General features: G+C 36.3%; 2 protein-coding genes across 2 annotated transcripts in view; one reads left to right on the forward strand and one right to left on the reverse strand.

Annotated features, from left to right (window-relative positions):
- Positions 1-72: 72 nt before the first annotated feature.
- mrpl43 (mitochondrial ribosomal protein L43) lies at positions 73-1822 on the forward strand. Its single transcript, NM_001002428.2, is given in 3 exon segments — positions 73-339; positions 843-949; positions 1135-1822. Coding segments are annotated over 3 exon segments (447 nt in total). The 5' UTR covers positions 73-208; the 3' UTR covers positions 1344-1822.
- Positions 1823-13491: 11669 nt separating this feature from the next.
- The window catches only part of sema4gb (sema domain, immunoglobulin domain (Ig), transmembrane domain (TM) and short cytoplasmic domain, (semaphorin) 4Gb), a 62886-nt gene continuing 57195 nt past the window's right edge, over positions 13492-19182 (reverse strand). The window contains exons 12-15 of the mRNA XM_003199631.7: positions 17754-17869; positions 17496-17650; positions 15971-16032; positions 13492-15892 (exon numbers count right to left, since the gene is read on the reverse strand). Coding sequence (XP_003199679.2) covers positions 14916-15892; positions 15971-16032; positions 17496-17650; positions 17754-17869 — 1310 coding nt within the window. The 3' untranslated portion in view covers positions 13492-14915. The remainder of the gene's footprint in view (positions 15893-15970; positions 16033-17495; positions 17651-17753; positions 17870-19182) is intronic.

The following is a 19182-nucleotide window of genomic DNA, read 5'->3' on the forward strand; positions in this document are numbered from 1 at the left end:
TAATACAAAACGATATACCCGTTACTTCTGATGGATCGCTTCTGTTTCCACCCGGATGAAACTGCGTAGCGTACTTGACATTGCACATGCCTTCTTGACTGCTGTCCAGTACATTTGATTATTAAAAGTGTGTGATATTACTCCGAGCAACACAGACAGCAATAAAAGAGTCAGCAGATCTGAATGTAGGATCTCTGTAAATGTGGACATGACAGCTCGAGGGACACCGAGTCGGTTTTTACAAAGCGTTCTTCAGAATGGAGTGGGTCGCTATGTCTGTCAGCTAAAGCGAATCTCTCTGATCTTCTCCAAGAAAGGACAGGGGTCTTTAGGAGTCAGGTATGAGTTTATAGCAACTGTGATGAACCTGCATACAATACCGCCAACACAGGTCCGTGAGAATATTTGAAGAAAAGCATAAGAAATGTACAAAAGAAGATTTAAAACAAAAAACAAGAGCATTAAAACATTCGAACATTTTATTAGGATAAACCACATTACCATAAAGAATTTTATAACATGTATAAAACATGTAAATGATAAGCGAATACAGTTTATATTATATAAGTAAAAAGTTAATTATATATATATATATATATATATATATATATATATATATATATATATATATATATAGATAGATAGATACACATGCATACCAAATTTGTAAATAAATAATGCGGTGTGATGAGAAAAAAAACTATAACTTAATAGAAAAGAAGCATTTTAATAATATTTGTAATAATTAATTTGTAATACAGCTACATAATTAAGTGATATTTTGCATAATTTGTTTGATAATAATTATAAGTGACCTAATTTAAATGATATTTCTCCTCTAGGGATTTCATTGAAGAAGGCGTGGTCGACTTTGCAAAGAATAATCCGGGAACTGTGGTTTACATCTCACCTCAGTCCAGCAGAATTCCAAAAATAGTAGCTGAGTATTGTAAGTCCGATATATATATATATATATATATATATATATATATATATATATATATATATATATATATATATATATATATATATGTGTGTAAACTATTATATAATGTTGTTTCCAGCAGTGTTGACTAAATGTCATTAAATCTATAAAATACCAGCACACTCATTGTTTTTCTATGATTGTTGCAGTGAATGGGAACGTGACTGAGGAGATAATCACCAACAAAACATCACAGCAGATAGCTGAACTTATAACCAAGATGTCCAATCAGTCAGGACTGGACATCATCCGTATTCGGAAACCTTTCCACACAGACAGCCCCAGCATCCAGGGCCAGTGGCACCCCTTCACAAACCGAGCCCCCAGCATTGACCCAGTTGGGCCACAACCAAAATAAGGACTTTTCCTCCAGTATGTATACTCTGACTGATGTATGAACTGTCGGATAAGCTGTGAATGAATGGAAATCAGCACATTCAACAGTCCGCTGATCATTTAAACCCGTTACTCATCAGTACTTTTCTTTTTGATGGAATTTGACAGTTTGTATAACAATTACATTGTTCTTCAATGACAATAATCCTTATAATGATAAAAATCCTTATAATATGCCCTGTTTACCGACATATAATTATGCTTCATTTGGATAAGTAAAGTTTTAACCTGTTGTTGACTTGTTCCCTTTACTTATTTTGATACTTCTACTTAACTACCCCTAATTAAATTAGTTCTAATGTCTCAGAAGATATTCTCAACAGAATCTGCTTGAGTTTGTCAGTAAATGTCAAGGTATCCATGTTTTTTAATAAACTGATATTTCTGTCACTTTAAGATAAACATCAACTCAAAATAAAAAACGTCTCAAGTACTATGAAATCATACTATTGTGTTATGTATTATTTTGCCAGAGACATGGTGTGATAATACAATAATAAAACAGTTAAAACTCCATCATATCCATTAGACCAGGGGTGTCAAACTCAATTCGTGGAGGGCCGAAGCCCTGCACAGTTTAGTTCCAACCCTGCTCCAACACACTTACCTGTAGGTTTCAAACAAGCCTGAAGGACTCAATTAGTTTGATCAGGTGTGTTTAATTAGATAATTAATTAGAATTTAATTAAACTGTGCAGAGCTGCGGCCCTTTTGGAACTGAGTTTGACACCTGTGCATTAGACTTTTTGCATACACTATTATGGAAGGCAATTGAAGCCAAAACGAAATGCTAAATTTAGATTGTGACTAGATGAATGAAAGAGCCATTGAATGTGCTGCTTGAGGCTATATTTGCATATGAGAAAAGCATATGGATGTATGTATATAAGCATCAGTTGTCATATTTATTCATGAAGGGTATTGTAATGCTATGTATGTATGAAACATAAGAGCTTATTTTGCCATAAAAATTGTACACATCATGGTCAAACTGCATAGGTTGACAAATGTAATCTGTTTCATTTAAATACTTTTATTCCCTAATCGTCTTCCATACTCAGTGTTTCCCAACCCTGTTCCTGAAAGCACACCAACAGTACACATTTTCAACCTCTTCCTTATCAAACACACCTTAATCATCTCATCAGAACATTAGTAGAGACTCCTAAACTAGTGATGTGCGGATCGATACTAAAATATCGATATCTTCGATACCAGTTTGTATGTTCTAGAATAGATTATCTTAACAAAATATCGATATTTCAATATGTAGTTTATTGGAAATAGAAATACAGCGGAAAGTAACCACAATTACCCTAGTTTCTCGGAATAATGTCAATTTAGTCAAAACTACTTGTTCTTCCGCCTGTTAAGTCATGTGCGTAATATGGCACTGTACAACTGCTGATTACACTAGTCAGCCACTCAGTCCGCTTGCCTGGCACATGTTGTTTAGAAGAGGAGGAAAGGAGATGCACAGGTGCTGCTAAGGTGGGACAGACATGGCTTTCAGAGTCCTTAGGTGCAGCAGGCAGGCACTATCCAGATACAAAGGGAGAAAATGTGACAATGTGGCTGTATTTTGTGACAATGATAAAACAACGAAAAAAGTAAAAAATCTTAAAGGGGACCGGATTAACACGTCACTAAACTAAAAAGTGTGAATGTTTTGTAGATGTTCAGGCAGGCGTTGTAAGATGTACATGCTCAAATGCTGTCAATAAATATGTAAGTTGGCTCTTTTTTTTTTTTGTATGATAATTCTTCATCAATAAACAAGAATAACCCGTAATATGTCTCAAATTCAGTATGAAGAGACACTTTAGTACACTACTTTACGTTTACGTTAATTTCCCAAACAGAAATTTTTGGGCAAAGAATCGGTATCGTTAGGGATGTAACAATATTGTAAATACCGTCATACCGCAATAGTAATTTTTTTCAATATTACCGTAGTCGCATGACTCAATAAAACTATATTTCTGAGAAAAGTTTGCTTAGGCGAATGAAGCGAACGGGAGGTAGCGGGAACTACAATTCCCATCAGCCTAGTCGTGGCCATCATCCTTTGCGGTCTGTTTTCAATGGAGTGTGCTGCTAGTAGCGGGGAAGAAAAAGAGCTGGAAATGATCGAAGCTAAAGCGGGTTTTAAATCGGATGTGTGGAAGCATTTCGGTTTCTTTCTAAAAAGATACGAAAAAGGAGAAAAGGCGACAGACAAAGAAAAAAACAATATGCAGGCACTGCGAGACTGTGGTGAAATATAAGTCAGGGAATAAGACTAAAAACATGGGGACTGCAGAACACAGCACACTTGTTAGATTGATGCAGACATTGACTTGTACCGCAAAGAGACCTCTATCTCACTCATGGCTTGTCCTCTCAAGTGGTGGAAAGACAATGCACAACATCATATCTCTCTGTCCCAGAAACCTCAGTCCCAAATGAGAGGGGTTTTTCTGTTGCAGGGGACATGCCCAGAGATCCCAGCTTTTACCAGATTATATTTATATGATAATTTTTACTCAAAAAACCCATCTCTATCTAAGTAAGTGAGTGATTAAATGTTGAATGTGATGATTTTTCAACAATACTAAATTGAAACTTTTTTTCATATGGTTTAATAGTTTTTTGTTATTAAAATACAGATAGATGGCTAATTTGTATGTCATTGATATGTTCAGTGCTAAGGTAAATAAACACTTTTGGCACTTTTTTCGTGTCTTTTCATTAGTTTTGTTTTTCCTGTAAATTATTCAATAAATACCATACCGTGCCATTCATACCGAGGTATTACCATACCGTGAAATTCTGATACCGTTACATCCCTAGTATCATTCATTTTACTTAGTATTGGATCGGATTGGAAACCAGTGGCATCGCACATCACTATCCTAAACCTGAAATGAATGGGTCAGATAAGGGAGACATCCAAAATATGTACTGTTGGTGTGCCTCCAGGAACACGGTTGGGAAACACTGCTCTAGGTTATGCATACAATGTGCATTATGGAAATTTTGTAACCAACAGTGCATCTTTTTGTAATCTTGCACATGCTTTTTGAATAGTTTTTGCACAATTTATATTGTCCACAAGGTGGAAACACTGAACCAGCCCCTTATTTCACATTTAAGAACAATAATCTGCGAAACAGGACCACAACAATACACATCCATACTGATGAAGACCTTACAACGTGTTAGAATCGCCCCCAACCTGATCGAGGTTGCTTCTTCTTCTTTTTTTTTTTTGCCAGTAATGTGGGAGTCAAAAAGCTTTTCTTGTGTGTCCTTAAGCTTTATATTGCTGTCACTCTGGATTACACTCTCAAAATGCATGTGTCTCAGCTGCTGATATCAACAGAACTGTTACAAACAGAGAGATTGAGAGAGAGAGACCTCGGTTAATATTCATTCATTCATTTTCTTGTCGGCTTAATCTGTTTATTAATCTGGGGTCGACACAGCGGAATGAACCGCCAACTTATCCAGCAAGTTTTTACGCAGCGGATGCCCTTCCAGCCGCAACCCACCTCTGGGAAACACCCACCCACACATTCACACACACACACACACACACACATACACTACGGACAGATTAACCTACCCAATTCCCCTGTACCGCAAGTCTTTGGACTGGGGGAAACCAGAGCTACCGGAGGAAACCCACGCGAATGCAGGGAGAACATGCAAACTCCACACAGAAACGCCAACTGAGCCAAGGCTCGAACCAGCGATCTTCTTGCTGTGAGGCGACAGCACTACCTACCTGCTTCGCCCTAGTAGTCAACATTTGACTTGCATTTTATAAAATCTTTCATTAAAGTTGTCCTAAAACTATTAAACAACATCCATTATTTTATTATCAAACAACTTTTTGATCCACTTCAAATGTTTACTAGAGTGTAGTTGTTTCCTCCGGCGGCTGAATTTCCACAGAGATGAGCGGTTGTCTGATACAGTAGCCCGCAACGAGGAGCATCTGATCAATGTAAGCCATGTTTTAATGAATCCGTTCACAAGAGAGAAGTATATTTATTATGTCCCATTTATTGCAACCAGATGAGACTAGTGCTCTGATCACATCTTTTCCCCCCAGTGAAAACTAGCTTGACCTATTATGTGGATTAAAGAAAGCTCTAAATTAAGAGCGCTGTTGCTAAGTAACAGACACACGGGGACTCGCCAACAAGCCTGATGCAGATGGGGATCTGGTTAAAACCTCCCGCTGTGACACTAAATCGGGGTTCAGGTTAGACAGATGTTGCTTTAGAAAACTTGCATACAAAATGATCATTAAGACACCTCACATGAAAAAATATACAAACAATACGACAGTAAAGTGAATTATACTGTATGTATTGTAGTATTTACAACACTTTATTAATGATTGGTCCAGCATACTGTGGTATTACCTGGTATACTTTAATATACGTTAGTTTTTACTACATGGAAGCATATAATACACCTAATAGTTGTAGAAAACTACAGTATTGGGTCATTTGTTTATATTACTGTGGTTGTTGTGTTACTGTAGCAACTTTCAGAATTACCACAACAGATTAATTCAAGTACTTACTATACTTACTCAAGTACTGAACCGCCAGTGGTAAAGAAGGAGCTGAGCCGAAAGGCAAAGCTTTCGATTTACTGGTCAATGTATGTTCCTACTCTCACCTATGGTCATGAGCTTTGGGTCATGAACGAAAGGACAAGATCTCGGATACAAGCGGCAGAAAAGAGTTTCCTTCAAAGAGTGGCAGGGCGCACTTTTATGGATAGGGTGAGGAGCTCTGACACTCGGGAGGAGCTCGGAGTAGAGTCGCTGCACCTCCACATCGAGAGAAGTCAGCTGGGGTGGCTCAGGCATCTGTTTCAGATGCCTCCTGGACGCCTACCTAGAGAGGTGTTCCAGGCATGTCCCACCAGGAGGAGGTCTCGGGGAAGACCCAGGACAAGCTGGAGGGACTATGTCTCTCGGTTGGCCTGGGAGTGTCTCGAGATGCCCCCAGAGGAGCTGGAGGAAGTGTCTGGGGAGAGGGAAGGGGTCTGGGGTTCTCTCCTAAGACTGCTGCCCCTGCGACCCGGCCTTGGAAAGGTGGCAGAAAATGAATGAATGACTTACTATAGTATGGGTCAAAAACACTATAGCATTTACAATAAATTACAATAGTATTTTATAGGGGACTGCAGGTGAAGCTCATATAATTAACTAATAATTATCACCATTCTTGAATTAATTTGGTAAAATGTTGTATTTTCATATGCAATAGAGGCAATATTTCTTCATTCAGTTTCTCTTCGCCTTAGTCCCTTTATTGATCTGGGGTTGCCACAGCGCAAAGAACCGCCAATTTATCCAGCACATTTTACGGAGCGGATGCGGAAACACCCACAGACACTCTTTTACACTACGGTCAATTTTAGCAATTTTAGAACACAGGGAGAACATGCAAAGTCCACACAGAAATGCCAACTGACCCAGCTGAGGCACGAACCAGCGACCTTCTTGCTGTGAGGCGAACGTGCTACCCACTGCACCGCCGCGTCGCCTCATTATTTCTTCAAACATGCACAGATTTCAAGCACAAAACGGTAAACACTGGATTAGGTCAGTTTTAGTATATTTTGTTCAATTCATTTTCTGGCATATTAGCATCAAATGTTTTTACCGGGGGATCTTTGAAAAGTAGTTTTATAAAAATATATTTACTTACTGGCCACTTTATTAGGTACAGCTAACTAGGACTGGGTTGGACCCCCTTTTGCATTCAGAACTGCCTTAAACCACGAGGTACTGCAAATATCACTCAGAGATTTTGTTTACACTGTCTTGTTCCAATAGGTGGATTTAGAGGTTTTTGAAAAAATAAGCACTTGTGGATTTAGCTGGTTTTGATGCAAAAGAAAATTTACTTTGTTAAATACCAAAGAAAAAAAAGAAAAAAAGTGATTTCATTTACCGGCTAATATCCTTAACAGTACATATAAAATAAGACTTCTGAACCTAACTATAGGAGTCTGATAGAAAATGGTCATTTACAAGAAAAGAGGTCTGATGGATTTAGAGGGTTTATATATAGAATAAAATGTTGATCAGGCAAATTATGTATGCACATCTATGTAAAAAGACCTTTGAATTGAATGCAGTTATTAATAAAACCATGAAGTATACTGTAATTAAATAACAGTAAGATGGAGATTTATGGTTCAGTGCAGGATAAAATAAACTCATTTCGACAAATAGGCCTTTAAACAAGTATTATAATTGAAATTTACACGCTATTTGATAAAGTACATCAAAATAAACGCTTAAAACTGTATCGTGTGTTTTCTATACAAAAACGGCTTTATGAAAAAACTGCTGGTAGTTTTTGGCTGTAGTCTTGCTTTGATATTTTTTGGTGCACAACATACAGAAGCGGTAATGGTGATAATACTGTAAATACTTTAATAGGGTGTAAACATCAGATATCATAAGCTCTAAAATAGTGAAACAATATGTGGACGGGAATATACACTTTGAGTGACATAACAGTTAGCATAGCAAAAACTTTGGGAAAAATATATAAGTGCAAAACATGTGCGATTATAGGGAAGGCAAGTGGATATTCACAAACACAACGATGGCAAAATAGTAAAAGAATTATGAATCACAGTTCATGACAAGAAGTACACCATAGGCATACAGCACTTACAAAGAAATACGACTTTCTTCACCTCTGAAACCGCTTATGCTCTCTAATATGATCCAAGACTGCATTTATTTAATCGAAAATGTAAACTGTAAGATTTGTTAATATTATAACAATTTAAATGTAATGAATTTAATAGTTGTAACATATTTAAAATATTATCTTCTGTGTCATGTGATCATTCAGAAATCACACTGTCTTCAAGTAATACACTGTATTTTAAAAAGGTCAAGTGTAAATAAATATTGCTGAACTACAAAACAATTAAAATCAATTTAATTCAACCTGTTATTTGCCATTCTGTAAGTAATTGTGAAAAAAATAAAAACAATTTTAATGTATGTTGATTTGGTGCTCAATGAACATTTCTTTTTGTTATTATTAAGAATCATTTATTAATACTGTTTATAAATGTTATGTATTGATGTTAATGTTCAGTTTTTGAAGCATTTATTTGAAGTAAGTTTCGGAAATACTATATTGATGTTATTTTTGATTATTTTTGATGCATCCTTGATTAATTTCTTTTATAACAATTTTGAAAGCTTGTGTAAATACCCTGTTTTACCCAATAATACAATCGAGGTGTGTTTATATGAGAGCATTACAAATTTGTTAGCGTTTTTGAAAACATTCCAGTTCAGATCACACAGAAAGTCCAAAAAGCAATAAAAAAAATCAGTTTTTAGATGAAGCCATACGAACACCCACCTCCCTTATGATAATAATCCATGGTTTTACTACAAAAAAAGGAACAAAAATATGAATACTCTAGTTCAGGGATGTACAAACATTTTGCTATGAAGGGCCAAATACCAATCTTGATTGAATATCAAGCTGTAAAACAAAGTTGCCATGGATAATGTCCTAATTTTTTTTTAATTAATAGAAAACATGACTTTAGTCTGATTAAGTAATGCTTTATATATATATATATATATATATATATATATATATATATATATATATATATATATATATATATATATATATATATATATATATATATTTATTTATTTATTTATTTATTTATTTACACTTTATAATTACTATAATAAAAACATAGGAATTTCATTTATGACACAATGGAGTTTCATGCCGACTACACTAGTCAAGCTGCACCTCCCTTTGCCTTGATGTGCTCACTGAGGATATCTGAGTTGTGGTGTATCTGTTGAGCAACAGGATGTTCATAACAAAAAAAAACAAAAAAAAATACAATTTATAATTAAACATTTAATCAAAGTTAGTTTTTTGTAGCTTAAAATAAAACAAACAAATGAAATGTTATGTTAAGTTAGAACTGACAATGTGTATTAAAGGTATTAAGCCCAACCTCCCTCTGCTCTGATGGCATGCGGGCCAAATCAAAAGTTACCATGGGGCTAGTTTGGGCTTCTCTGCTCTAGTTAAACTTCACTGTAAGAAAAGTCTTGCAGCCTTAAATGTTTTAGTTTATTCAAGTGAACTTTTCTACGCATCTCAACTTCCATCAATAAAACTGACAAAAATTATTAAGTTAAACATTGTATAACTTAAACATTTTAGCTGAAACCTGATTAAATTATTAAAATAAGTAAGAGTAACAAAAAAAATTGTTGTCCTGACTTTTAGTCATTACATTTTTGTATGTGTGTATAGCCAAAATTTGAAATTTTTTTTGCTTAATTTGCTACACATATTTTGATGTTCTTAAAATATATGTCGAACAATTGAAGTAAAACATATTGATTGATTGACAGACAAAACTACAAAAATGTGTATATTTGTAGTCTGAAAAAATATCTTTTACAGACTATTTTTACAATTTTACAAATTTACAATTTTTTTATTTATTTTTATTTTTCTTATTTTTTTATACCACAATTACATTTTCTGTATATATGCATATGCCCTAAAAAATTAATTGGATTCACGAAATTTAACTCACAAATTCAGCCTATATAAATTGTTTGAAACCACTTACTTTAAAAAGTTTGTAAATCCAATAAATAATTTTTCCCAGTGATATATGGATCCAGTGCTCAGCATATATAAGTACACACCTCACAAATCTATCTTTTAAATTCATATTTTTAATAGGATGCTGTACATTATTATATTTGTGCAAATACATTAGATTAGTCAGTACTAAAACTAGTACAGCCAAATTTATATGTTATAGAAAAATATTATATACAAATTTAAAGAGGAAAAATCAGCAGTTGAAATTTTGTAGTTTTTTTTGCAATATTTTGCTTGAATTTAACTGTATTTTCTTTCAATTTCTAAAAATGTTTGGCGATTAAAATATTATTTGAATAAATATTTCTGTTTAATAAATCTGTTTTGCTTAAATGCACTAAAATACATTGCCTATATTCACTGAGAAATGGATACAAATATTCATTTATAAAATTGGGTGTGCTGAATTATGCTGAGCACTGTATATCCAGAAAATCTAATTGTGGGTGACAAAAAATTTAAAATACAAATAACGAAAAATCTCATCATTTTCTGCCAGGACATTTTTAAACAGTGTTTAAAGTGTATTTTAATGATAGTGATAGCAAAACTGTGGTAACACAAATGCCAGTCAATCCACCCCTCCAAAGAACATGTGTGCTACACCTTTACTTAAAACCATGGTTAATTTTCATAAGGGCATTATTAGTCTCACTTTAACGTATGATGCATCTGTCAACCAAAAAAGCCAGAAACATTGAAGAAAACATCAACACACTGACGCTCATGTTTGCATCATACTCACTGGCCAAAACAAGCACATCACATGTCTCTCTCTCCCTACTCATCCTGCAGTTTCCAGAAAAGACTCAGTGCATGCTGATGGAGTCCTTGCTGAGCGGTGCTGTTCCTGTCAGAAACGAGCCGAGAAAACCACCAGGGAGACGACAAGAGCTGACTCCACATCTCTGAGAAACACTGTTTACAAACCAGCACAGAAGCAGGGTCACCATTCACACACACAAACACAAATAAAGTCTACAGCTGTAGAGATATTAGGACTGCCAGTTTAAATGTAGTAATTACTATTATGCTGGATATTAAGTTGACTTTATGTACTTGCATGCTGATATTCACTGAGGAAAGCTTCAAATTGAAAATAATTCAGAGTTGTATATCTGTACATAGGCATAACAATAAGTCAATATTTTTAAATTTGTGAGTCAACTTATACCTTTTGGGTCGGGGTCCAAAGTGTTTTGTGCTAATGTTTTTTATTAATACACCGAAAAAAATGCTGTCTGCAAAGTTGTTGCAAACAATTTATTTGTGTTGAATTTAAACAAACAAATTAAATTTAGTAATGTTCAACTTAATTTGTTTGTTTAAAATCTGCCCAAATAAATAGTTTATAACCCCTTAACTTTAAAAAAATTTAGTAAATCCAAGGAATAATCCTTGAATCATTTTTTCAGTGTATACTTAACTGATTTAAAGGACGGGGTTAGCATGATTTTTCATTCTTATCATTATCATTCTTTAAAGAAAAGAAAATGTAATAATAAAGGTCAAAGTTAAGGCTTAGAAACTTATAATTATACTAAAAGATTCAGACAAAATTCTTGAAAATGTTATCAGCTATAAGTATAAACAGAAAAATATTTGATCTGCAAATAACCATATTAGAATGATTTCTGAATGATCTTGTGACTGAACCCAGCAGGCACATAACGTTATAAAATGTTAATATTAGTTTAAATTTAGGTCGTGAGGTCTAGTGACCAAAATTCTATGTTTAGTCAGCGTCTAAGGACAACGTTATTTTGGCATCTAATAACAACGTTGATATTTGGTTGATTTTAGGTTGTGTTGGAAAGTGATTAAAATCCAACATCGAGCCAACGTCATATTGACATCAAATATTGACATTTACTGTATTCGTCAGATATGACAACCAAAATCCAACGTCTAAGAGGTAATATGATAACATCCAGACAACGTCAAGTTGTAACATCATTAGACGTTGATATTTGGTCGATTTTAGGTTGTGTTGTTTATTCGTCAGGTATGGCAACTAAATTCCAATGTCTAATAGATGTCATATGGTAACGTCCACATAACATCAAGCTGTAACATCATTAGACATTGATATTTGGTTGATTTTAGGTTGGATGTTAGACATTGGTGTCGGTCTGACGTTGGGTTCTGACGTCAACACGATTTTCATTTCCAAACAAAATGCAACATCTCTACGACATGGGGGTACAACATCAATCTGACGTCATATTGATGTCCTGTGCCTGATGAGAAGTAATGATAGAAATCCAGCCTGATCTCACAAGGAAACGTTGTGTAACTATTTTACATTTGGTCAGTTAAGTGGCTAATTCATACAAGTTCAGTCGTATAAAAACATGCGATTTTTAAAAGGAGGCATGGAACCAATCCCCACACCTAAACCCAACCATCATTGCAGGAAGAGCAAATCTTACAAAATTGTAAAAATGAGATCCTACGAATTGATACGAATTAGCCACTGAATCGAAAAGTTACGAATTGCGTTGAGAAAGCATTGAAATTCAGCTTTACTATCATAAAATGACATTTAAATAATGCGTTATATTAATATTTCACAATATTGCTATCTTTGTTTTTAATCAAATAAATACAGGCTTGATGAGACGTCTTTCAAAAACATTTTTTTTTTTAAATCTTACCAACCCCAAACTTTAAAGTAGTCTATCATCATTTTAATTACTTCTACTAGACTGCAATATTAAAGTGCCAGCCCTAATATAAAAATGTATATGCGAAGTTTAAAGCAAGTAATTAACCAGGCACATTATCATGCACGGTAATGCAATAAATTAATTGAATCCAAACTCATCATCTCCCAACTCAACTTCAAAAGGTCCTGGCATTTCAAATCAATCTATCCTGCGTGGGCATCTCTTGCTTCATTTAAACATGAAAAAGCATGCGCTGTCAGAGCTGGAGTTGACAGGGAAATCATGTATCAGGAAGAGTGGTTTCTTCCTGTCTGAGATCCATTCACTCCATCTGACACACTGCCAAAGAGAAACACAACTCATACAGCAGAGTGCCTCTGAAAATGGCCCTCTCTGTGTCTGTAGATGTCAATGGTGCATGTGCTAAATCTGCAATTTGAACGCAATCTATTGTAAATTGTATTGCAAAAAAGTCCAAAGCTCTTGAAAATGTGCCCTCACGCTTGTAAAATGTTGCCAACAGGCTCAAAACCCAAACACTTTGTAAATATTCATTGAAATGCGCAAAGAAGTTTAGAAAACGCTCTGATTAAATGGGGCTTTTCACACTTGAACTGGTTAACCCTGGGTTTTCTCACTTCGATTTACACTAGCTTAAAATAAACCCGGGGATAATTAATCCGGGCATTCATGAAATTTCACATTGTACAATCCTTATTTGCATATTTGAGTAGTCAGTGTCTTTGATTGGATAAATGTTTAATTAATAGCAAAATTATGCTAATCCCACTTTTGAAATACAGAAACAATGTGTAAATTGTGTAAATGTTCTTCTACCACTCAAGCATGGTTATTAACCTGGCTAAGTGTGAAAGACTCCTTTGCTCGTGATTAAAAGTGGAGTTTATAATGACAATAATCCAGGGTTAAAGGGTTAGTTCACCAAAAAAATAAATTAACTCATTATTTACTTAAGGCATCCTTGATATATATGACTTTCTTTATCAAATCCAATCAGAGTTATTTTAAAAATAATCTTGGGCTTTTTTCTGCTCTTCAATAGCAAACGGAGGCTACTTTTTATCAGCAATCTAAAAGTTCAATAAAGCGCATCAATTCAGAATGAAAAAGTTTGTCACGCAGCTCCAGGAAAAATAAATGTAGTTTTTGTGAAAGAAATATCCATATTTAAAACTTTATGAACAATTTTGTGTAGGTTCCAATGAGCGCTGTCCGTCGCCGTCTTCTCCTTCATGTAAGGTGCATTTTGACGCCATTAGCTGGACAGTACTGTGTCTCTTTATAGCGCTTCTGTGTTTGTTTCAACTACACATGCGCTGCACACTTGAGAAAAAACACAATCCTGTCCAGCTGATGTGCTGATGCACCAAAAAATACACCTTAGAAAATTTAAGAAGATAACATATTGTGGTCATTGGAAGATACTCAAAATGGTTTATAAAGTTTTTAATATGAATATTTGTCTTACAAAAAAGCCATGGATTTACTAAAGGAGACCTTTAATCACCCCCCGCAGCCATATGAGGCAATTTAGGTTATGGATGAATGTGTTTTATTACACTTCTTTTGGAATGCTGATTAAAAATAAATGACCTTTGCCGTTGAAGAGATGAATAAGGTCAAGATCAAATCACACCAATCGGGATTAAATGAAGTAAGAGGGTGAGTAATTAATTAGATCATTTTTAGGTAAACTAACCCTTTAAGAACAGTGTGGAAAGCCATTCTTAGTACTTAGATATTAAAATGATTGTTATTTACATCAGGTGCAATTAGGCAAAAACAAAAATGAAAATCTGTAAACATCTGCATTTGAGCAATAATACAACATTATGTACAAATATGCATTGCTTTGCAGTCTTTGGACAGTGTTCTGAAGTCTCCTCGTTCTCCTTTTGGGACATCCTTTTAGTTCATCTTGCGTTTTTTTACACAGTCCTTTTTTAAGCTACAGTTGATGCCTACTAAATTTGATCAAGCTCAAAAAATATCTCCCATTAAATCACGAGATGATTCTCAAAAGCGCGAGCACAGTCGATTTTGAGATGCTATGAGGAACTTCACAACACACAGCTCTCAGAGTTCTAATACAAATGCAATCCTCCACATCACAAGAGGGCGACGTAGTATTGATGTGAGATGTTGCTACACTGAGCTCTCATCCGGCTGGATGTCCAACTGTGTGTGTTTCCGCTTTTCAAGAATCCTGTTGAGCTCCTCGGTGAAGGAGTGGTAAAGCGGAGACGTCGTTTCGGAGTCTGCCTGCCCAAGGAGCACGTAGCTGTTACCGTTAATTTTCCTCAGCACGCTGGGTAACGTGGCTGACAGTCCATTTGCATACTCCGAAGCAGGCAGAGGCGGCGGCATTGGAAGGGGCGGGGCAGGTGGAGGTTCCTCGCTGGGCGTAGTCTGGATGTCCAACGGGACGATCTGTAGAAACTCTTCATCTCTCGACATCGCTCTGCTACGCCCTTCTGTTCGGCCATTGCAGTGACTGGAGATTGTTTTGAGCTCAAAGTGTGAACTTCTTTTTCTTTCGGTTGGGGTGGTTATGGAAAGAGCTTGCTGGGAGTACTTGGCATCGAGAGAGTTTTGTGCGCAGAAACTAACGTACAACAGGAGCACCGTTAGAACCAGACAAAGTCCACCAAGCACTGCCACCAGAGAGATATACATGGCCTCCATGTGCTTGTAGGTCTGAAACTCTGGATCAGAAGGTAACGGAGCCGGTGGGGGTGACAGGAGCTGCTCGACAGGACCGCTAGAAGGACTTGGAGTTGGCACAGTTGTAGTAGTAAAAAAACTTTCAGGTAAAGCTGTCGGACTTCCAGAGAGATGTGATGCCGGAGGTGGAACTGGTTGCACTCTCACAATGTAACTGCGAATAGGAACCCAGACGCTATTTTCCACTGCATAACATCGGTAGTGTCCGCTTTGTTGGTTCTGTGCACCGATAATAAGGAGGCCGTCTGTGCCAGTGCGGTAGCCAGAATCTACGCCATAACCCTTCAGTTCTTGACTGTTCAGCGTCCATTGAGGGGTGGCCAGGTTTGATCGAATCTCGCATTGTAGCAGCACATCATCTCCTGCCATCACCGCACGTGTTCGGTGCATGACGAAACCTGGTGAAATGTAGGAAACATTATTATACCGCTTATAAAAGTGCTCAGAAAATTAGTTTTTTTTGCTTGCAAACACACCATCACTTGTGATATTAGAACAGCCTCGTCTTCCCATCTGGATGTCCTGGACGAGACTGGACCTGCGAGAAACACATATTCACAGTTGCTCTTATTAAAGCCATTAATGGGAGCTTGCAGTGGGAGTTGAGATTGGCTTTCACGGGAGAATATTTCAACAGTTGGATAGTAACTTTATTAGGAGAATGGTTTAAAATTGCATTGTAAGAATAATCTCAGCCTTGCTGATGCATGTGTGAAAACTACTTTTATACTAGTGGAAAATCTAGCATTAGAAGTTTGTCTGAGATGCACAAAGGCCCAATCCCAATTCTGTTTTTCTACCCCTTCCCCTTGGCCCTTGAAACAAAGTGTGAAGGGAAAGGGCTTCAAAATGTACAGCACTACAGTAATTTGACACATTATCACGTCATCACAATCTCTTGTTTCATATGAGATTAGACGATTGCATCTGCTGTAGTTATTCCAGTTGCGTTATTTTTTAATATTTATCTTCAGGAAATCACTGAAGGCAACAATATCATGTTATCATAATGATCTAATGTGGCAATAAGATCCTAACTGTACTGCGGCATTTTCACCGTGGCCATATTCATCTATGTAAACACACAAAAACAATATTAACATTATAGCAGACACTGTTTAAAGCTCATTCCCAGACTTTTCTAACACAGTATTCGAGTGTCATCGAGTGTCAGAATGTTGTGGGTCTGCTATACAAGAGTTATTATTATGGATTATAGTTTTTAATTTTAGCGTTTTTTTTTTTAAACAATGATGGTAAAACACGATCGCAGTTATAAATGTATTAAAACATGTGCTTGTTTGTTTTAAAAAATTGTAATTACAAAAAATACTAATTTGTGGATCTTCTTACTTCTGGGTTCAGCAATATCTGCTGTTGTAGATGGTGTATTCTGGAAAATTTGGTTGCGAGTGTGGTCCTGAAAAAGCTCAGTATTAAGGGCTATACAGCCCTTCCCCTTAGCCCTACGCCTTTAAGCTAAGGAGAATTGGGACACAGCTAGCCCTTCATGTGAACGCACAAAATGAGGGGTAGGGGTAAGGACTGCAATTGGGATTGGGCCAAAGTTTCTTAATATTTGTATTGTCAATAATACATGGAGACTGGCTCACAATGGTGGCGTCACAATTTATTTTTAATCATACTGTATGCATGACAAGTTTCATATAATAATAATGCGACATAAAATAATACTGTAAAATAATACTATAAACAAAATAAGACTAGAAACAACACAAAATCAGTTAAATAAAACAAGCTTCTATGCAATTTTATTGTTCAATTAACATTATGCAGAATAAATATATTAAATTAATATTGAAATCTGCAATAAAAATGTATAATGTCGGAAATCTTACTTGATGGGATAGTTAAGTTCAACCAAAATTTTAATTTACCATTTAACTCACTTGCAAGTGTTTTCTAACTGAGTTTTGAACTAAAAAAAAACAGAATTGTAGAAGTATGTGGGGAAACTCTACTTGGAAAAAAGTTGGCTACCTGTTAGCATAAGATGCTATCTCAGCACACATTCTTCCATCCCAGCCACAGAGCGGATCGCGTGCGAACACACAGTCGTAACAGGAGGTGTAGCGTTCACAAGATGACAGAGGAACCTGCACCAGTCCAGAAGCGCCGCTCACATAGATACTGTTCTGTATCACAAAATACACAACCTAAGACCTTTTGGGGATCTATCCATTAAGTGTTTGTCCCTATATCAGGATTTCATGCTGCTTTTGAATATCAGTGGTGTACCTGTTTTTGTGATATCACCATGTTAATGATGGGCTGTTTCTCTTGGAACAGCTGAAGCTCCTCAATGATGTGCACACGGTCTATAATCTTCACAGCTCTTTGTAACCAGCCCTCATCTGGAGAGAAGCACACAAGCCACGAGTCAAGAAAAGAAAGCAAATATACACTGCTGTTCACAACAAATTAAGGGCCAAATTTCCTAACAGCTCGAGGCAGTGAAAATCTTTTTTCTTTGGTACTAAAAACAAAGTACTGTCAGGATTTATTAAAGAAAGAAAAACGGTGAAAATGCACAGACACATATATTTGCAACTGACCTTTTTACATATGCATTTCTAGGAGTTTACCTTTCAGATGCAAAACTGTTTTTTGGTACTGCTCTATCATTTGTTCCATCACTGGTCACTTTATTATCATTATTTAAGGCCCAAAGGAAGGATTGGCAAAGGACCTTGAGCTAGGACTACACACTCACTGGCCACTTTATTAGGTACACCTTACTAGTACTTAGTTGGACCTCCTTTTGCTTTTAGAACTGCCTTAATCCTTCGTGGCATAGATTCAACAAGATACAAGAAATATTCCTCAGAGATTTTGGTCCATGTTGACATGATAGCATCACGCAGTTGCTGCAGATTTATTTCACCTGCACATCCATGATGAGAATCTCCCGTTCCACCACACCCCAAGGTATTCTATTGGATTGACACCTGGTGACTGTGGAGGCCATTTGAGTACAGTGATCTGTTCAAGTACAAGTGTCGTGTTCAAGAAACAGGTCTGAGATGATTCACGCTTTAGGACAAGCGGTGTTATCCTGCGGGAAGTAGCCATCAGAAGATGGACACACTGTGGTCATAAAGAGATCAGCAACAATACTCAGGTAGGCTGTTGTGTTGACATGAAGCTCAATTGGTACTAATGAGCCCAAAGTGTACTAAGAAAATATACCCCACACCATTACACCACCACCAGCAGCCTGAATCGTTGATACAAGGCAGGATGGATCCATGCTTTCTTGTTGTCGACTTCAAATTCTGACCCTACCATCCGAATGTCGCAGCAGAAATCAAGACTCATCAGACCAGGCAATGTTTTTCCAATCTTCTAATGTCCAATTTTGGTGTCACCCGTTGTGGTCTTCTGCCACTGTAGCCCATCCGCCTCAAGGTTGGACATGTTGTGTGTTCAAAGATGCTCTTCTGCATAATTTGGTTGTAACGAGTGGTTATTTGAGTTACTGTTGCGTTTCTATCAGCTCGAACCAGTCTAGCCATTCTCCTCTGACCTTTGTCATCAACAATTCAGGACAATTCTCTGTAAACCCTAGCGATAGTTCTGTGTGAAAATCCCAGTAGATCCACAGATTCTAAAATACTCAGAAAAGCCCGTCTGGCACCAACAACCATGCCATGTTTAAAGTCACTTA

Source organism: Danio rerio, chromosome 12 (assembly GCF_049306965.1).
Source record: "Danio rerio strain Tuebingen ecotype United States chromosome 12, GRCz12tu, whole genome shotgun sequence".
In the NCBI taxonomy this organism is placed as follows: Eukaryota; Metazoa; Chordata; class Actinopteri; order Cypriniformes; family Danionidae; genus Danio; species Danio rerio.